At 47.6% G+C, this 21605-nt stretch overlaps 2 protein-coding genes across 2 annotated transcripts in view; both read right to left on the reverse strand.

Moving 5' to 3' along the window:
- The window catches only part of LOC311376281 (E3 ubiquitin/ISG15 ligase TRIM25-like), a 116036-nt gene that overhangs the window by 19289 nt on the left and 75142 nt on the right, over positions 1-21605 (reverse strand). The window lies entirely within an intron of this gene.
- LOC311376282 (E3 ubiquitin-protein ligase TRIM47-like) lies at positions 8807-19228 on the reverse strand. The gene is made up of 4 exons (XM_084491127.1): positions 19085-19228; positions 18028-18078; positions 12904-13947; positions 8807-9611 (listed from the first exon to the last, which is right to left on the reverse strand). Exons 3-4 carry the CDS (start codon positions 13943-13945, stop codon positions 9052-9054), a joined length of 1602 nt encoding a protein of 533 aa, XP_084347253.1. The 5' UTR covers positions 13946-13947; positions 18028-18078; positions 19085-19228; the 3' UTR covers positions 8807-9051.

Below are 21605 nucleotides of genomic sequence, written 5' to 3' on the forward strand. Positions count from 1 at the left end.
CAAGCTGTGATGGACTTGGTCTTGCAGACCAACATTATTCTCAGTTCAGTCCGTACTCATTTTATTTAAAGTAAAATATTCACAAGCCAGGGCAACATGTCTGTGTTTGGCTGTATGGCTCTGCTGTATGGCTCACAGAACCAGGTCATCTGAACTAGATCTATTCAACAAGCTATTTGGTTTTGCAAGAGAATATCATCAAACTATCACCGTTACCCTTTATAATAAGACTCAAATAGTTATTGGAACGAAGGATAATAAGTAATCAAGCTGTTGAGGACTCTTTTATTTATTATAAGTCTTATATAGTAATGAACCAACTTTTTTTTCTTCCAATCTTCATTTCCTCCTTTGCACCGCTGCGTCTCCAGCTACAGGACGCGACACCCTGAGTCTTCTTATCTGTGGTCTGTGTGTGCCTGTGTGCCTGTGCGTAGTCTTGTGTTTTCTTCCATGTCATCAGAATTATAATTATTATTACATAGAATTAATAATTCTAGAATGTATTAGACAATATGTTCTCAGCCAGGGCAACACGTCTGTATTTGGCGGGACGGCTCTGTGGGGGAAGCTCCACGGCCGTCCGAGCAGCCTTGAAACACCACATCCCCATCAGGTCAATCAGTTTAGAACGCCCTCGACCACAGTTCTGAAGGGCTTCACAGGCCGCTTCTTAAAGGACGGAGGGAGAGAGAGAGGGGGAGGGGGGGGGGAGAGAGAGAGAGAGAGAGAGAGAGAGAGAGAGAGAGCGCTTTCTCTTGACATCACACATATTAACATGTAGTCATATTAACATGTAGTCATATTAACATGTAGTAATATTAATCATGTAGTCATATTAATCATGTAGTCATATTAATCATATAGTCATATTAACATGTAGTCGTATTAAACATGTAGTCATATTAATCATGTAGTCATATTAATCATATAGTCATATTAACATGTAGTCGTATTAAACATGTAGTCATATTAAACATGCAGTCATATTAATCATGTAGTCATATTAATCAAGTAGTCATATTAATCAAGTAGTCGTATTAATCATGTAGTCATATTAATCATGTAGTCATATTACACTGTTGTATTCTTTTTGAGTGAAGCACAAGTGGGGCACTAAAGGTCCCATGCTACTTTATGGGTGCTTTTATATCAGTGTTAGTGGCCCCTAATGCAGTATTTGAAGACTCATTCCCGAAATTCAGCCTTGGTGCAGAATTACAGCCACTGAGAGCCAGTCCCACAATGAGCTCTCCACAAACGTGCCGTTTCTGTGTCTGTAGTAGGCCTGGGCAATACAATAAATTATCGTATTGTGATCGATTTTTGATCAATATCAAAATAAATGTTCAATATATATCGATAAGAGACTGGACCACTGAATCTAGCTGCTGGGTTTGTTACACAAACACGGTTCCATACTTATTTACAATATTTGGGTATTTTTCATTGTTGTATTGACATTGGAGTATTTATCAATAAAGAACAGTGGAAGGTCGTATTAAGTGTAAAACAGAAGTGTTTAAATCCAGCGTGGTAATTCCTAGTCTTTTTAGGTCATTAAAATGATCAATAGTCATCGTCATCGATCAATATGATCAAGTTATATCGTGCTATGTCTTTCGGCCACACCGCCCAGGCAGGGCAGTTGCTAGGAATTCTGGGCCCCCTGAAAGAATATCGGTGTGGGCCCCTCTACCCCATTCATTGCCACCTTAAATGTTCTTGTTTTTCAGCGTTCTTGACGGTGCCTGGTGTAATACACCCAATTTGTTTCCTTTTTTACATTTAACGACTTAACAAGTCAGAGTATTATTATGTAAATTATGTATTATTAATTGTCTTATTCTCATTTCCCTGATTTGCAACACGTTATTACACCTCTGATTGCAAATACATTTTCAATTAACCACTCAACAAATAGTTGTGGGTATTTTATTGTATTTAACAATCAAGCACTGATATGCAAAAAACAAAGTGTCCTGGCTCAAGATAGTCCACAGGTAAATATGTAGCATTTAACTTAAATGTGCAAGTGAAACAAAGAGCACATGGAATACGTTGTTGTAAAACAAATATCAAAAACAACAACAAGCCTCATCTAATCTCAATTAAAGTTTAAATTGGCTTGTTTGTTCACTGTAAGTCTCATCGCTCACCCACTTCCGATGAGGAAGAACCATGGGAAGAACCAGGCACGTGCACACATAGGGCCCTAGGGGTGCTTGAGCCCCTGCCCTTTTTGCCTCGTATTAAAAAGTGCCCTCTGAGTGTTCTTCAACAATCACGCCCGCAATAGCGCTCGTCCGCGATCCAACCCCCCGTTAACAATAGCGCTCGTCCACGATCCAACCCCCCACCCCCCCTCCCCGTCAACAATCACGCCCGCAATAGCGCTCGTCCGCGATCCAACCCCCCACCCCCCCTCCCCGTCAACAATCACGCCCGCAATAGCGCTCGTCCGCGATCCAACCCCCCCCCCCCCCCTCGGCACCTGCCCCTCAAAACTCCTGTGCACGTCCCTGGGAAGAACGAACCGCGGTGTGGACCAACCCATTTTTAAAGAAGGGGCCAAGGGGATTATTGAAATTATTAAAATTAGAATATTGTATGATTTGTGGCTTTGTTTTAATTCAGATTCATTCATATCAATATATATTAGTTCAGTATATGCATAATCATTTTGTCATAGGGCTGTGTGTGGGCCCTAGTGGGCTGTGGGCCCTTATAATTGTCATAACCTTTCCCCCCTATACGACGGCGCTGCGCCCAGGCCTAGTCTGTAGCTTTAGACGCTGATGAGGAGGAGAGAGGTGGGTCAAGGTGGAGGCTGGGGGCGTGGCCCTGAGCAGCTAGCGGCCACGGTACAGCGCTAGCGTTTACAGCGGATCTATCGCAACGGCCCGGGTTCATAACATCACCCAGAGGCACACACAGCTGTTTGGTCTGTGTTCTGTAAATCTTCTAGAACACTCCGGGTTCTCCGGCGGGAGTCCTGGAGCTCTGTGTCTAAATGATATGGTATTATATATAGATATAATATACATTATCAGGGCCAAAAGCTGTGTGTGCCTCCGGATGATATTAGGACTTTGTGGGGTTCTCTGCTCTCTGGCCGAGATAACCCCCACTACGAGTCTCGTTGTGGAAGTGCCAGAGACCTCAAAGAAAGAGTCTTTCCACTAAATGGGAGCTTTACGCAAGCTCGTGTTATTGTGTTGTGTGTCATGCGGCAAAACACCAACAGCAGAACGGTTGTCCAAATGACAAAGGAGTGTACAACACTTGCGTTACAGTGTGTGTATCCACACACACACACACACACACACACATGTGACGCTCGCACGGTCGTAGCTCATTGTCTCATTGGCGGGCCGAATTCTGTGGGCGGGCCAAGCAGAGAAAGGGGTGGTGACCTGGCCCCTTATGACGTCATACGGGGCAGATTCCAGACCGGCCCGTCTGAGCTTTCATTTTCTTCAAAGGCTGAGCAGGATACCTAGTGCTCGTTTTATACCTAACGCCATTTCTAGCCACTGGGGGACCCTAGGCAGGCGAGGGGAACTCATATTAACGTTAGAAAACCTCATAAAGTCACTTTTTTTTTTTCATGCCATGGGACCTTTAATGTAAAGGCTATAATCCCTTAAAACTCCCGTAAGAGTTATTTGGCCAGATGATGATGTAGATATGGTTATCTATCCAGTTTCTAAAGCCAATAGGGCTGTCAAAGAATGTTCTAAATTTGAATATATATTTGAATCGTTTTTTAAAACAAGACATTCAAAGGTCCTCATCCTCATCCTCATCCTCATCTTCATCCGCTTATCCGGGGTCAGGTCGTGGGGGCAGCAGCTCAAGCAGGGGGCCCCAGACTTCCCTTTCCCGGGCCACATTGACCAGCTCTGATGGGGGGATCCCGAGGCGTTCCCAGGCCAGTGTTGAGATATAATCCCTCCACCTAGTCCTGGGTCTTCCCCGGGGTCTCCTCCCCACTGGTCGTGCCTGGAACACCTCCCAAGGGAGGCGTCCAGTGGGCATCCTTACCAGATGAACCAGACTCCTCTAACTGACTCCTTTCTAAGCAAAGGAGCAGCGGCTCTAATCCGAGTTCCTCCCGGATGACTGAACTTCTCACCCTATCCCTAAGGGAGAAGCCAGCCACCCTCCTGAGAAAACTCATCTCGGCCGCTTGTATCCGCGATCTCGTCCTTTGGGTCATCACCCATCCCTCATGACCATAGGTGAGGGTAGGAACGAAGATCGACCGGTAGATCGAGAGCTTTGCCTTGCGGCTCAGCTCTCTTTTCGTCACAACAGTGCGGTAAAGCGAACGCAATACCGCCCCCGCTGCTCCGATTCTCCGGCCAATCTCACGCTCCATCGTACCCTCACTCGCGAACAAGACCCCGAGGTACTTAAACTCCTTCACTTGGGCTAAGGACTCATTTCCTACCCGGAGAGGGCAATCCACCGGTTTCCTGCTAAGAGTCATGGCCTCAGATTTAGTGGTGCTGATCCTCATCCCAGCCGCTTCACACTCGGCCGCCAGCCGATCCAGTGAGTGCTGAAGGTCACAGGCCGATGATGCCATCAGGACCACATCATCTGCAAAGAGCAGTGATGCGATCCTCAGATCACCGAACTGCAACCCCTCCCCACCACGACTACGCCTCGATATCCTGTCCATGAATATCACAAACAGGATTGGTGACAAGGCGCAGCCCTGGCGGAGGCCAACACCCACCGGGAACGGAACTGACTGGCTGCCGAGAACGCGGACACAGCTCTCGCTTTGGGAGTACAGAGATGTAGAAATGTAGGTTAGTCATTTATAATCGTTGTTTAATAGTGAAACTGGACGACAGTTATCTAAAAATAGATCTAAAATAGATGGATTAAATCTAAAATATAATCACAGTCTTAACAACAAGCGTGATGCTGTTAGGTTTATTTTATTACATGAATTGCGTTTCTTTGAACACCGATCTGGGTGACCTGTGGCGTGATAAGGAGCTACGGTAACCATGGGGACGATATATCCCGCCCACCGGTGGAGCCGATAACGGATATCCGGATCTAGACTTCCTCCTCCGTGGGCGGGTCATTGTTTACAGTCCGACCAGCAACTTTAAACGCAAGTATTGAGTTGGAGCTTATATTTTAATTTGCAGATGAGTCTGACGTTGCTCTACTCCCGTTTTCTACACACGACGTGTTTTAATACAGTTTCATGTTTTTAGAGCTTAACCGAAGTTCAACTCGTATGAATTCGCCTTCCTGGCCACAGAAAATATATACTGCGCGCAGTTCTCGTTTTGTCCACCAGACGGCAGGCGTTGACCGACTGAATATTGGCGTGTGTGGGAATATTTTTTAATTTATAATTTATTGTATGAAAAAAATCTAAACTTTAAAAACAGCGGTGTTCGTCTTGTATTGTGGCCTGTAATGTGTAGTTATATATTTTTATTTTTAGAGATTAAGCGAAGTTCAACTCGTTCCTGACCACAAAATATATGCTGCGTGCAGTTCTCGTTTTGTCCACCAGAGGGCAGGCGTTGACTGGCTGTGAATCAAAGCGTGTGTGGGAACGTTTTTAATCTGTAACTTTATTAATATAATTATAATAAAATAAATATTATTATATAATTATTATATATTATTATACTTATTAAATAATAATATAATGAATTATTTAATAAGGTGCAGCACATTTCTCCTATAAGAGCACAGACTCCTCCTTGTTCCGCCAGTAACCAATCACAGGGCTTGCCTGTTTTGCCAAAGTCATTTGGCTTGTGGCACGCAGCTGCTCACCTAGCGCAGATAAAGCGTCGTCCGTGTAATTAATGAACCTCTGTTGATTATAATAAATGCAGTTCATCCAGTCTGCGTTCTTTACCAGCCCGATCATTGGGGAGAGAGCTTCAACCCCTCCTGCTCCCTGGTTCCTAGCCTTGTGTTTACGGGCTGCTCCCCTGGGTCGTCCTCTACGCTCCGTTTGTATCTCTGGCTCCGGGCCGTGCGCTCTTTTCCGCCTACCTTTGTCAGCGTCTCCTAAGCTGGTGTCGTCGTCCTTTATGGGAGGGATCAGCACAACGTGGGTCACTGCTGGCAGCCTCGCACCGCCTCCCTTTCCAAACTGTAGGGAGTGTGGATCTGAGAGTCTCGTCACCACACGACCAGAACTGATCCGCCACCACTTCATCCTGGCTCTGGAATAAACACTCATTATATGCGAGTAGCACATTAAACACATGACCCTCTTTAAGCTGACTACTGTCGTGGCCATTCCCCTTTAACAGAGATTGCGTCTGGGCCAGGTGAGATTCCCACTGCAGTAAAGCACACAATACATTGGAAAGCAAAATGTCCTAGGTTTTAATGCATGCATACATTAGACTCCTCTCTAGCAGAGTGAGTCCTGAATACAGGTTGACATGGTTTCTTATACAGTTTCAGACCCTCCCCACACAAAAGGTTCATCAAAGAAGAGAGGAGAAGACCAAAGGACAAATTCTATTCATTTTACATTACACCTTTATTAGACAGTGTTCATATAAAACATATATTATTCAGTCTGTTCCCATTTTACATTACACACACACACACACACACACACACACACACACACACACACACACACACAGAGACAGGGGAGACAAATAAGGTAGTACTAATATAGTTAGTACTATAGTATAACTATATTAGTAGTATATTGTCCCACACTTCACTGACTGTTTTGTTTCTTCTTGTCTTTGGCTCCTTCTCTTCCTCCTCATCCTCCTCCTCCTCTCCCTCCTCATCCTCCTCCTCCTCTCCCTCTCCCTCCTCCTCTCCCCCCTCCTCGCTCTCCTCCTCCCCCTCCTCTCCCTCCTCCTCCTCCTCCACCTCCTCCTCCTCCTCCTCCCCCTCCTCCCCCGTCTCCCTCCCCCCCGTCTCCTCTCAGCAATGTCTCTTTGGATGGTTGCCGACCCCCGGGCTAGTACGACACACAGACCTGTTGTCGAGGGGAACCCCGGTTCAGCCACGGGATTGGCTGAGCTCAAAGTGTTCCCGTCCAACTGAGAGATGTGACGGTGTGTGACGTGGCCGCTCGGTGGCGGGCGCCCCAGGCGTTGAAGCAGCCTCAGAGGTGACGCTCGGAGGTGGAGTGCACTCACTGTGCTGGAAGCTTCCGGGGCCCCGTGGGAGCGCAGACCTGCAGACCGGCGGCGGAGGACAGCAGGGCCGCTTCTACACCGAATTGGGCCCTAGGCAAGACCCCCCCCGAGCCCCCCCCCCACCCCCCCGCGATCAGGGTTGTTGGCGGGGGGGGGGGGGGGGGCGATCGGGATTGTTGACGGGGGGGGTGGGGGCGATCAGGATTGTTGACGGGGGGGGGGGGGGGGGCGATCAGGATTGTTGACGGGGGGGGGTAAACATCTTTACTCACAAACAAAAAACTAATTCTTAACACATCGTACCCAAAGCTTGCGCCTGACGCCTCTGGTGACGTCACCGTTCTCCTCGCCCCCTCCTCCTCATGTCCGTCGTGTTTCGGGGTCACTTTGCCCGGGTCGTCTCCTCACCGCCGACCACCTGCAGCTCCTCCGTGCCTCCGGGGCAGAGGAGGCCGAGCCGGCGGGCGGCGCGCCCAGCCAGGGCCCTCTGCAGCTGGGCTAGGAGGGCCGGCAGGGTGCCCCTCTGGTCCTAGAGAACCAGCAGCACCTCTGACCTGGAACCACACAGCAGCAGCTGGAGGGGGAGGGGGGGGAGAGGGGGGGAGACGGGGGGGAGAAGGAGACGGGGGGAGAGGGAGACGGGGGGGAGGGGAGGAGAGGGAGACAGAGAGAGACGGGGAGAGAGAGAGAGACAGAGTGTGTGTCCGTCTGTCTGTGGTTTCTTTCTACGACGGACACAGAGACACTGAGGCACCGCCCCCCCCCCCCCCCCCCCCCCCCCCCTAACCAAAACCCAGGGAGGAGGTCCCAGAATAATATCAGAACAACATTATTATTATATTATTATTATTCTTAAGGCACTTATGTAACATTATTTAGTAATAAAAGGAGAATGATGATGGGCTGAACACACAAGAACATTCAGTTGGATCCACTCAGTTGTTTATTAAAATTATGCTTCATTAACAAATGCAACAGAAAAATAGTCCCTTACATGTACACAATAAACACAAGGACTGAAACAATAGAAGCTGCAGACTTTACTAATCATAAACAGGTGTGCACGTATCTTTAATAACTGAACATGTTCTGCTGCCGTTTGGTTCCCAACAGAACACCAGGAATCAATACTCAGTTTAAAGTCTTTTACAACACAGACCTCCTGGTTATTATGAATGAAATATAAAATCTGCTTTAAATCAGGTTCTTTGTTAGGACAAAGATAATGATATCAGAGTCCTTAAGAACAAAACTGTTCATGAAAAGGTACAAAAACTGTAGGATAAAAAACATGTGATTTACATTCAATAGGTATTTAATATACATTCAAATTAAAGATTCAATCTTAATAAAACCTGCTAAGCTAACCCCCTTGTGTGTGTGTGTGTTTGTCTGTGCACGTTTGTGTGTGTCTCTGTGTGTGTGTGTGTGTGTGTGTGCATGTGTGTGTGTGTGTGTGTGTTTGTCTGTGTGTGTGTGCGCGTTTGTGTATGTGTGTCCAACTCCACCAGACCGCAACCCCCCCCCCCCCCCCCCCCCCGTCAACAACTACGTGCACGGGGCGAGCATACGAGAAAAAAAAGATAACCCCCCCCCCCCCCCCGTGAAGGACTCCGCCGGGGGGGGGGGGGGGGGGGGTGGCACACGGAGGGGGTCTCCCCCGGGGCGTGACTGTAGAACCGCTACTGTGTGTGTGTGTGTCTCTACGTGTGTGTGTGCGCGTGTGTTTGTCTGTGTGTGTGTATGTATGTGTGTGTGCGTGCGCATGTTTGTGTGTTAAATGCCCTTTGTTAAGTTTGTTGTTTGTTTGGCTTGTTTGTTTTCTTTGTTGTCTTCTTTGTTTGTTGTTTGTTTGGCTTAACCGTTAACCGCCCGTTTTTTCTTTCTACAACCGACACAGAGACACTGAGTCACCCCACCCCCCCCACCCTACCCCAAACCCAGGGAGGAGGTCCTCCTGGGTGAAGGTGGACCTGAAGGTGTGGATGTGTGTCAGTGTGTCTGAGGACCCTCCTACACCTCGGGACACTCTGTAGAAGGACAGAGTGCCAGCAGGCCGGTCCAGATACACTCCTACTCTGGTAGAGCCAGCGGGGGGGAGACGTATGTCTGTCCCTCTACCGTTGTACACGGCAGAGTAACCACCATCATAACAATAAAGACTCCAGGACTTGTTGTTCCTTCCAAGCCCGCTGTCATCACCCCCTCCTCTCCTTGTGATTCCTCTGTATGTCACTCCTATATCAACACGTCCTTTCCTCTCTACCTCCCAGTAACAGCGGCCAGTCAGAGCCTCTCTACACAACACCTGGTACCGGGAGTCAAATCTCTCTGGGTGATCCGGATACGACTGGTCCTCTCTGACCAGCGTCACCTTTCTGTTGTCCTCAGACAGAGAGAGTCGTCTGTGGGCTGTGTTTGGGTCCAGTGTGAGTTCACAGGCATCTGACGGGAGAACAAGACATGATATTATTCATAATTCCCGAGATATTCCAGGTTATTCGCCCAAAATCCCCCCATTCGTTTCAGTTGGAAAATTCAAAAAACGCTGATTCATGCTTCATCCTCTTCAACCACTTAAGACGTCATAACTTGGTCAAAATGACCATCATTACCGTTTACCATTGTTCAAACAATTAAACAAATCTACACATTTGTATCTTCAATAATATGTAAACAGAATTTCGATATCATTCATACTTTTTTCAGAATCACAGTTTTAGTTTCATTCCGGATTCGTTTTCAGTTGGTCTCGCTCTCGCCTTCTGACTCAGCTGTTGCTCGTTGAGCAATCAGTGGACTGTCGTACTGTCGTAAAACCCGTGTGTGTTCTCGATGCGTTCTCGATGAGGCCGTTCCACCGAGGATGCGTCGGAGGTGACTCGTGTGGACTTGGGACCGTTAAATATCCCATTTCGCATTCCCATGTTTTAAAATATTAGTATGTAAGCTATAATAATAGGCTATATATAGGAACATTTTACATATATAACAAAAATGTAGGCCTATTCATTCAAAATATTGACATACTATTTTAAAATTGAAGAGGCTGGGATTTTATATATATTGTATACGTCGCTGATAGAGGAAACCCATCGCAACGGCAACGAAAATCCCGGTCGGATCCATCCGATCGTGTGTGTGTGTGTTTTTCTATTCTAATCTGTGTAATTTCTCGCTCATTCATTATTATTATTATTCATTATAATAGCCTAATCTCCAACTACATAGGCAGTTAGGCACGCGCATCTGTACCCTACATATAAAAAGTTGTGTGTATATTGTTGTGTGGGCTGTGATTGGTTTTGTCGCGCATCAAATCATAAGCTGTCACTATGCAGTTATGTCAGGCAAATTTTGTCGCACAGCGAATTTTGTCGCGCAACATCTTTTGCCCGCCAACGGTGCTTTATGCCAATTCATTCTCATCAACCATGGCCAAGATAACCACCATTATACAACAGTTAGTTCCGACCGGTCCCAACCGAGCAATTTGATTGGACAACGAGACATTCCATAGTGCTGATATACAGTATAACAGCACTGGGACTTTTCACAGACATAATCACTCCGCTGTACGGGCGTTCTAATAACCGTTATTAGCTAACGTTACATCAGCTGTTAAATAGCCTGAATGTTTATGTACTGTATATGTGTTGCCTGGCAACAGCCTAGTCTCCCTTCAGTTGCGGAACTATTTTTGTTGGCGGAGCCGAATAAATGATTACTAAACAAACAAATCATAATCTCTTGTTTCTTATTACTGTTAACTAATAAAATGTGCTCGTAGCACTGTTGTATAAAAGCAATATCACACTCGAGGTCGTGCTGTTGTACTGTATATCAGCACGGTGTGATTATCTGCGGCACTCGGCCTGCGGCCTCGTGCCTACGACCGAATCACAGCCGTGCTGATATACAGTACAACAGCACTCCCTCTCGTGTGATATTGCTTAATTGCATGTCTTTACCTGTTGTGGAAGAGGGAGAGACGTCGGAATGTCCGTCGTTTATGGGTTAGGGTTGTGTGTGTGTGTGTGTGGGGAGGCGCACACAGCTTTGTGCCTTGATATTATATATATTGTATATATTATATAGATATTTATATATTATATTATATAATATCATATTATATATAGAGCTCCAGGAGTCGCAAACGGAAACAATCACTTTCTCCTCCAAGCTGCGGTTCACTGCGGAGTGCAGGGAACGGTTGGCCCGGCTGGTTGAACGCTGATTGGCTGTTTTACGTTACTTCACCCACGTTACTTCACCCAGGGAGTGAACGTGAATTTGCCGCGACAAATTTCGCCGATTTGCGTCTCTACGTTGACTTTGTATGGAATCGTGTCGCGCCGTTGCGTTTGGTGTGAACACACAGTTACGTCCTCGCGGACCCTCCTTGCGTCCACCACAAGGGCCTGACGTGCGCCTCCCAAAAAATGTCACCTTCTGTCGAGGCGACGCAGCAGCGAGGGCTGTGATTGGTCCGCTCACTAAAACCTGACGCAGAACCACAAAGGTTCACGACTGCGTTGAAGCGTCTGCGTGGTCGTTGCGTTGCGTGAACGTGGGACCATAATCAGCCCTTTACTGTTGGACCAGAGAACTGGTAGGTGTGTACACACACACACACACGTATATCTTAGTGCTGTCAATTGATCGCACAATTTGCTGTGATTAATCACGATCAATTGCTTTTTTTCTCTTAAAGGGACACTGTAGCATTTTAAGAAATGTATTAGCTCTTCCCAGGTTTAAAGAGCTAATGAAGGATTACGATTTTTCAAAAGGACTCTGAAGTTGCCTGCTTCCTTATCAACAGCTAAGTCAATGTGTCTAAAGTCTAAATTACAAGCCTTTCTCATTGCTTGGTTGTGTAATTCATTACATAGGCAGCATAACAGTAGAACACGTATAGTTAGAGGCCTAAACAGCCTCGTTGGTGGATAGCAGCATAGGCTCTGTTTGATTGAATAAGGGTTGCAGTTCATGCCTACTACCTCCCACCGACCCACTGACTCTGTCCTCTCCCTACCCTTAAATCACCTAATGATGATCTGATAATGCACGCACACCGTAAAAATACACAAATAAGGAATGTATCACTACTTATTAATTACTACTAATTTATTAATAAATTATTACACATAGTTTATGCGTTATATAAGCACAATCGTTGTGTGTCAAGTTGTTAACTGATGCTATAGGTTAGACAACCACATAGTAATGTTACCAATAAAAAACAACAATATAAACATGGCAACATAATTCACTATCTTGCTCGAGGAGTAATTATTCATACATGCTCACACTAATGATTCAATGGAGTTTGAAGTTTGTTTGAAATAGCGTACCTCATCATTACTAGAAAAAAAAACTTGATGAGGTAGTATTGACGACATGTTGTCATAGCTTCTGGCACATACCGCCTACCGTAGTTGCAACCAGGTTGCAACGTCCATTTCAAAAAGCGAGCACTATTCGTTTGAATGCACTATATCATTTTACCACAAGATGGGAGTAATTCCTACACAGTGTCCCTTTAAGCTATGTAGCTTCATAAAACATGTTTTCAACCTCACTTTACACTGCAGCACTCACAGCATTGTCTTCAGGGAAAAACATTTGACATGTTTAATTTTGTTTGAATGTAAAATAAATCTTTATATTTGAAGAATATTGGAATATTGAATGTGCATTTGACAGCCCTAAATCAAACCAAACAGACACTTACACATGAGCTTCTTCATCTCCCTGTTCAGTGTCTCCTCCAGCTGATCCAAGGATCTGCTCAAGGTCCCAACGTATGACGGAGGACAGACCTCCACCGTGGTCCAGTCCCTGGTGGGTGGAGGATCCTTCAGGGATCTGAAGGTCTGGAGGAGGTGGAGGTGGTCTTCAGTGTGTGAGAGCTGCTTCACCTCTGATCTTCTATTGGTCAGATCTTTTATTTCCTGCTCCAGCTCTTTGATGAGGCCTTCAGCTTCTTTCTCTGTGGATTTCAGTTTCTCTTTAACCGTTTGGTTGTGATCATTCAGGCACTTTTCAACAGAGCGCTTCAGAGCAGTGAAGACCTGCAGACCATCGGCTATCTCTTTGTCTGCGTCTGCTTTGCTACGTCCCACTGTGTATCTGATGTCCTTAATCTTTAGTTGTCTCTCCTGGATCATCTGCTGAACTTCAGCCTCTATCTTCCCAAGCTGGGCCGTCTTTACTTCATATTCCTCCTTTAGAGGTACAACAGGATGGGACTTGTGGTCCGTCACTGTGCACAACAGACACACACACACCTTTTCAGTCTGGCAGAAGAGCTCCAGGAGTCGGTCGTGTTTCTTACACATCCTGTCCTCCAGACGGTCCATAGGCTCGACCAGCCGATGTTTCTTCAGGCCTGCGACTCTCTGATGAGGCTCCAGGTGGGTGTGGCAGTAAGACATGAAACACGTCAGGCAGGACTTCGCGGCCTTCAGCTGGGTCCCAGTACAGACGTCACAGGGAACTTCTCCTGGTTCAACACAAGGCTGCTCTTTGACTGGTACAGAACTTCTAAACCGATCAACCATCCCTGATAAGAGGGTATTAACCCGTAAACCAGGTCTTGTGTGGAACAGCTCGTTGCAAACAGGACATTTATACCGGACTTTGTCATCCCAGAACGTTGTAATACAGGTTCTACAGAAGTTGTGTCCACATGGTGTGGTAACTGGGCTGTTGAACACATCCAGACAGATGGAACATGAAAAGTCCTCTTCAGATGAGGAATTAGCAGAGGCCATTCCTACAAGACATGGATAACAATAGTAAAATAACAGCTTGAACTTGTTCAAATGCAATGGTTTTATATGTTATATATATATTATATATAATGTTATATGTTGTATATTTTCTAACAGGAGGTTGGATTTAGGACAAATCCTAAAACAGAAGAATGAAAAACTATTATTTAACGTTAACAGGGTGCTTGATACCAAGCTGAAAGGTTCTGTGTTCGATCCCCAATGACTGTAGTCCAACCTACCTGCTCCTTAATGACCTGTCTCTGTACTGTCTAACCCCTACCTGCTCCTTAATGACCTGTCTCTGTACTGTCTAACCCCTACCTGCTCCTTAATGACCTGTCTCTGTACTGTCTAACCCCTACCTGCTCCTTAATGACCTGTCTCTGTACTGTCTAACCTCTACCTGCTCCTTAATGACCTGTCTCTGTACTGTCTAACCCCTACCTGCTCCTTAATGACCTGTCTCTGTACTGTCTAACCCCTACATGCTCATTAATGACCTGTCTCTGTACTGTCTAACCCCTACCTGCTCCTTAATGACCTGTCTCTGTACTGTCTAACCCCTACCTGCTCCTTAATGACCTGTCTCTGTACTGTCTAACCCCTACCTGCTCCTTAATGACCTGTCTCTGTACTGTCTAACCCCTACCTGCTCCTTAATGACCTGTCTCTGTACTGTCTAACCCCTACCTGCTCCTTAATGACCCGTCTCTGTACTGTCTAACCCCTACCTGCTCCTTAATGACCTGTCTCTGTACTGTCTAACCCCTATCTTCTTCCTAATGACCTGTATCTGATTTCACTGTGAGTAACTTTGAATAAAGATAGTAGTTTTGACAAATAGCAATGCAACCATATATTTACTATAGTTTAAAACCATGTATTTTTCCAGAAAACAAACCATCAACCTATTGATAAGATTCAAAGTTATACGTGTTATATGATATATCACAGATCAGAGCTGAGTACAGTACCTGAGTCTTCTCCCTGCTGTAATGAAGTGAGCCACACCAAACCGTCCCACTCATTACAAGGAAATGATCCTGTGAACCAACCAGTTGGACCAGTTCCCCTCCCAGTTCACGCTCCTCTCAGACTAGCCTCCTATTGGCTGCTGTTCCATGACAGTACTGTACAGGTGTCAGGTGTCCTGCTCCTTTCTAACCCTTGTCCCGCCTCCAACATGTTGAGAGGATGTCCTGCATTCTGATTGGCTCTAGTTTTAAAAAGCCAAACCACTACAGGACAGACGCCTTTCTGAAATCTGGACTGAAGCCAAAGGCTGTGAAGAAGGTGGGGAGGGCTGTCCTCACAGGGGTGTGTCTGACGTCAGAACAGACAGGTACAGGGGCAGTGTGAGGGCAGCAGAGCAAAAACAACCAGCCACGTCTCTCCCTTCTGATTGGTTGGGCAGCGTACAGCCCGCCCCCTCCTGTAGTCTTGTTGACAAAACACAGACACAGCGTCTCTGGAAAACGCCTGAGGGGAACGGTTGCTATGACAACTCAAACCTCTGAAGGCTTAGACTGCACACACACACACACACACACACACACACACAGGGTGTGGCAGGTAGAAGCACACACACTCCCTGCTTTGAATAATCACAAATGTCCTCTGGAGCCGATTGGACCAGCTGTGAGAGTTCAAATGGGGCAAGGGAGGGAAATATTATAGAATTATTGAGTATTTGAACGTTAACCGGATGCTTGAATCCAAGCTGAAAGGTTCTGGGTTCGATCCCCAATGTCCACAGTCTTACCTGTAGCATCCTATAGAGCAGAACTCCCCCTAACCCCTACCTGCTCCTTAATGACCTGTCTCTGTACTGTCTAACCCCTACCTGCTCCTTAATGACCTGTCTCTGTACTGTCTAACCCCTACCTGCTCCTTAATGACCTGTCTCTGTACTGTCTAACCCCTACCTGCTCCTTAATGACCTGTCTCTGTACTGTCTAACCCCTACCTGCTCCTTAATGACCTGTCTCTGTACTGTCTAACCCCTACCTGCTTCCTAATGACCTGTATCTGATTTCACTGTCAGTAACTTTGAATAAAGATAGTAGTTTTGACAAATAGCAATGCAACCATATATTTACTTTAGTTTTAAACCATGTGTTTTTCCAGAAAACTAACCATCAACCTATTGATAAGATTCAAAGTTATACAGTTTATGATATATCACAGATGAGAGCTGAGTACAGTACCTGAGTCTTCTCCCTGCTGTAGTGAAGTGAGCCACACCAAACCGTCCCACTCATTACAAGGAAATGATCCTGTGAACCAACCAGTTGGACCAGTTCCCCTCCCAGTTCACGCTCCTCTCAGACTAGCCTCCTATTGGCTGCTGTTCCATGACATTACTGTACAGGTGTCAGGTGTCCTGCTCGTTTCTAACCCTTGTCCCGCCTCCAACATGTTGAGAGGATGTCCTGCATTCTGATTGGCTCTAGTTTTAAAAAGCCAAACCACTACAGGACAGATGCCTTTCTGAAATCTGGACTGACGTCAAAGGCTGTGAAGAGGGCGGGGCTGTCCTCACAGGGGTGTGTCTGATGTCAGAACAGACAGGTACAGGGGCAGTGTGAGGGCAGCAGAACAAAAACAACCAGCCACGTCTCTCCCTTCTGATTGGTTGGGCAGCGTACAGCCCGCCCCCTCCTGTAGTCTTGTTGACAAAACACAGACACAGCGTCTCTGGAAAACGCCTGAGGGGAACGGTTGCTATGACAACTCAGACCTCTGAAGGCTCAGACTGCGCACACACACACACACACACACACACACACACACGCACACACACACACACACACACACACACACACACACACACACGGGGCGTGGCAGGTATAAGGACATGCACTCCCTGCTTTGAATAATCACAAATGTCCTCTGGAGCCGATTGGACCAGCTGTGAGAGTTCAAATGGGGCAAGGGAGGGAAATATTATAGAATTATTGAGTATTTTAACATTAACCGGAACCAGAACCGAAAGGTTCTGGGTTCGATCCCCAATGTCCACAGTCTTACCTGTAGCATCCTATAGAGCAGAACTCCCCCTAACCCCTACCTGCTCCTTAATGACCTGTCTCTGTACTGTCTAACCTCTACCTGCTCCTCAATGACCTGTCTCTGTACTGTCTAACCCCTACCTGCTCCTCAATGACCTGTCTCTGTACTGTCTAACCCCTACCTGCTCCTTAATGACCTGTCTCTGTACTGTCTAACCCCTACCTGCTCCTCAATGACCCGTCTCTCTACTGTCTAACCCCTACCTGCTCCTTAATGACCCGTCTCTGTACTGTCTAACCCCTACCTGCTCCTTAATGACCTGTCTCTGTACTGTCTAACCCCTACCTGCTCCTTAATTACCTTTCTCTGTACTGTCTAACCCCTACCTGCTCCTTAATGACCTGTCTCTGTACTGTCTAACCCCTACCTGCTCCTTAATGACCTGTCTCTGTACTGTCTAACCCCTACCTGCTCCTTAATGACCTGTCTCTGTACTGTCTAACCCCTACCTGCTCCTCAATGACCTGTCTCTGTGCTGTCTAACCCCTACCTGCTCCTTAATGACCTGTCTCTGTACTGTCTAACCCCTACCTGCTCCTTAATGACCTGTCTCTGTACTGTCTAACCCCTACCTGCTCCTTAATGACCTGTCTCTTTACTGTCTAACCCCTACCTGCTCCTTAATGACCTGTCTCTGTACTGTCTAACCCCTACCTGCTCCTTAATGACCTGTATCTGTACTGTCTAACCCCTACCTGCTCCTTAATGACCTGTCTCTGTACTGTCTAACCCCAACCTGCTCCTTAATGACCTGTAGCTGAATTCACTCTCAGTCTCTTTGGATAAAGAATCTGCTAAATTATTCATTAGCAAAATAGTCGTTAGAATTTGACTAACAGTAGTGAACAGTGAGAGGTTTCAAGTATGCTACAGTTAAAAAATGTATTAAACATATTCACAAACGTTTTTCAACCCACATGATGACAGTAAAATAGTACTCTCTATTGATATAAGTCATAAGTTATACATATTTATGATGAATCACGGATCAGAGTGGAGTACAGTACCTGAGTCTTCTCCCTGCTGTAGTGAAGTGAGCCACACCAAACCGTCACACTCTGTAACAAGGAAATTATGTTTGTGAACCAACCAGTTGGACCACTTCCCCTCCCAGTTCACACTAGCCTCCTATTGGCTGCTGTTCCAGTGATGATGACTAATCCCTTTATTGTAATATGATCTCTGGACAGAGAGCTCTGATGTCTACAAGCTCAGACGGAGGAAAACAAAGAGACGCCTGACAGGTCCAACAGCACGTAGAGACACATGACTGATTCTCCTTCTTTACAGCAGAACCCACAGGAACACAGATACCATGTTATCAATAAAGAGACTGATCAACATAATGAACAGAAGCACACTCAGAGTCAGGGCAGGCGTGTCTGTACTGGAGTGTGATCTCGTCGGGCTGGATTGGGTTGGGTTCATCTTGGTACACCCTTTACAGGCACACACACACACACACACACGCGCGCGTGCGTACGTATTCACACACACACACACACACACACACACACACACACACACACACACACACGCGCACACACACACAGACAAATAACCACAGTTCAAATCATACACTCCTATGGTGACCACCTTAAACAGGAGAGAGAGACGGGGAGAGACGGGAGAGAGAGAGAGAGGGGGGGGGAGAGAGAGACGGAGGGGCAGAGGGAGAGAGAGAGAGAGACGGGGAGAGAGAGAGATAGAGAGACGGGTAGAGAGAGACAGACGGGTAGAGAGAGAGAGAGACGGGGAGAGAAAGAGAGAGAGAGACGGTGAGAGAGAGAGGGAGACGGGGAGAGACAGACGGAGAGAGAGAGAGAGACGGGGAGACAGAGAGAGAGATGGGGAGAGAGAGAGTGAGACGGGGAGAGAGAAAGAGAGCCGGAAGAGAGAGAGAGAGGGAGAGAGAGAGAGACGGGGAGAGAGAGAGACGGGGAGAGATCGCACCACACTGTCACTGTCCTCCAAAGCCCACAAGGCGCATGCGTTGAGCCGTTCCATTATCTTTGTAATCACACCGTGGGGAGAGAGGCGCTGAGGTTGTGTTGTTTTACTCACCTTGTTGCGGTTGCTGTCGGTCAGACTGTGTGTGTCCCAAAACGTGTTGTGTTGTTCTCCTGAGGGAGAGAACTGCTTCCTTCTCGTCGGGTTTCTGTGATCCTTAAGTCTCCCGAACAACACGTCCTCTCCTGGCCCCGCCGCTAACTTCTGGCTCCAACCCCACGGACACGCAGGTGTGTGTGTGTGTGTGTGTGTGTGTGTGTGTTTTTAACCATGTGTTTTTACTGTGTAACATAATACATATTATTATTATTAAATTCAAGGCTATATAAATGCATATGGAAGTCTTTTAAACAAATGCTACGCACCATTACCCCAGGTGATGCATAACAGAGCGTACATGCTCGGGTTTTAAACATAAAACACCACAAATAGTGCAGGTAACTTCACCACTCTCAGAGGGAATATTGCATTGGGAATCAAACCCAGAACCTCTGAGACGAGAGAGAGAGAGAGAGAGAGAGAGAGAGAGAGAGACAGAGAGAGAGACAGAGAGAGAGAGAGAGTAACCCCACTGTGGATCAGAGTGAGCGTCCGTTAACCTGCTGACCACTGATTGGTCAACGAGCAGCAAGTGTGCCGCCTCCCCCAGCCCCAGCGTCCAATCAGACTCAGACCAGGTGAGGCTGCTGAGACCACACCCAGTTTGGTTTTCAATTGTCCTGTGATCATGTCTCATGAGAACCCTCCCTCTCTCTCTCCCTCCCTCACTCACTCCCGCCCTCTCTCTCTCCCTCCTCTCTCTCTTGTCCCCCCCCCCCCCCCCTTCCTCCTCTCTCCCTCCCTCCCTCCCTCCCTCTCCCTCCCCCTCTCCCTCTCTCTGAACAGAAGCACACTCAGAGTCAGGGCAGGCGTGTCTGTACTGGAGTGTGATCTTGTCGGGCTGGATTGGGTTGGGTTCATCTTGTTACACCCTTTACAGGCACACACACACACACACACACACACACGCACACACACAGAGCTCAAATCATCCACTCCTATGGTGACCACCTTAAACAGGAGAGAGAGACGGGAGAGAGAGAGAGAGAGACGGGTAGAGAGAGACAGACGGGTAGAGGGAGAGACAGGGAGAGAGAGATGGGGAGAGAGAGAGACGGAGAGAGAGAGAGACGGGGAGAGAGGGAGAGAGACAGGGAGAGAGAGAGGGAGAGACAGGGAGAGAGAGATGGGGAGAGAGAGAGACGGGAGAGAGAGAGGGAGACAGAGAGACGGGGAGAGATCTCCCTCCCTCCCTCCATCTCCCTCCCCCTATCCCTCTCTCCCCCCCCTCTCCCTCTCTCCCCCGCCCTCTCCCTCCCCCTCTCCCTCTCTCTGAACAGAAGCACACTCAGAGTCAGGGCAGGCGTGTCTGTGCTGGCGTGTGATTCTATCATAGCAGGGTTGTTTTTCATCCTTCTCTGCAATGAGTCATCTTGTCGGGCTGGATTGGGTTGGGTTCATCTTGTTACACCCTTTACAGGCACACACACACACACACACACACATACACACACACACACACACACACACACACACACACACACATAGTGCACACATGCACACAGACACACGCATGCACTCACTCACTCACTCACTCATAGAGAGAGAGAGGGAGAGAGAGAGAGACAAGAGGAGAGAGAGAGAGAGACAAGAGGAGAGAGAGAGAGAGACAAGAGGAGAAAGAGACAGACAGACAGAGAGAGAGAGAGAGAGAGAGAGAGAGAGAGAGAGACAAGAGGAGAGAGAGAGAGACAAGAGGAGAAAGAGACAGACAGACAGAGAGAGCTCACCTGGTAGGCGGGGATCCTGTTGGACACCAGCAGCACGGGACAGGGAGGGGGGGGGGGGGGGGGGGGGGGTCAGCTCTCCCTCTCTCCTGCTCCGTCTGGGGGGGGGGGGAGGGAGAGAGAGAGAGAGAGAGAGAGAGAGAGGTACAAGAGGGACGAAGAGAGAGAGAGAGAGAGAGAGAGAGACAGAGAGAGAGAGAGAGGTACAAGAGGGACGAAGAGAGAGAGAGAGAGAGACAGAGAGATGAGAGAGAGAGAGAGAGGTACAAGAGAGACGAAGAGAAAGAGAGAGAAAGAGAGACAGAGAGAGAGAGGTGGCCGCTAGCCGCGAGGCTAACCCAAACACGGCCGCTAGCCACCACGCCACAAGGATAACCCAAACACGGCCGCTAGCCACCGCGCCGTGAGGCTAACCCAAACATGGCCGCTAGCCACCGCAAGGCTAACCCAAACACGGCCGCTCGCCACCACGCCGCAAGGCTAACCCAAACACGGCCGCTAGCCACCACGCCGCGAGGCTAACCCAAACACGGCAGCTAGCCACCGCAAGGCTAATCCAAACAAGGCCGCAGCCACCGCACCGCAAGGCTAACTCAAACACGGCCGCTAGCCACCGTGTTGCAAGGCTAACCCAAAAACGACCGCTAGCCACCGCAAGGCTAACCCAAACACGGCCGCTAGCCACCACGCCGCGAGGCTAACCCAAACGCGGCTGCTTGCCACCACGCTGTGAGGCTAACCCAAACACG

Source organism: Micromesistius poutassou, assembly GCF_964030765.1.
Source record: "Micromesistius poutassou genome assembly, contig: SCAFFOLD_131, whole genome shotgun sequence".
Classification (NCBI taxonomy): Eukaryota; Metazoa; Chordata; class Actinopteri; order Gadiformes; family Gadidae; genus Micromesistius; species Micromesistius poutassou.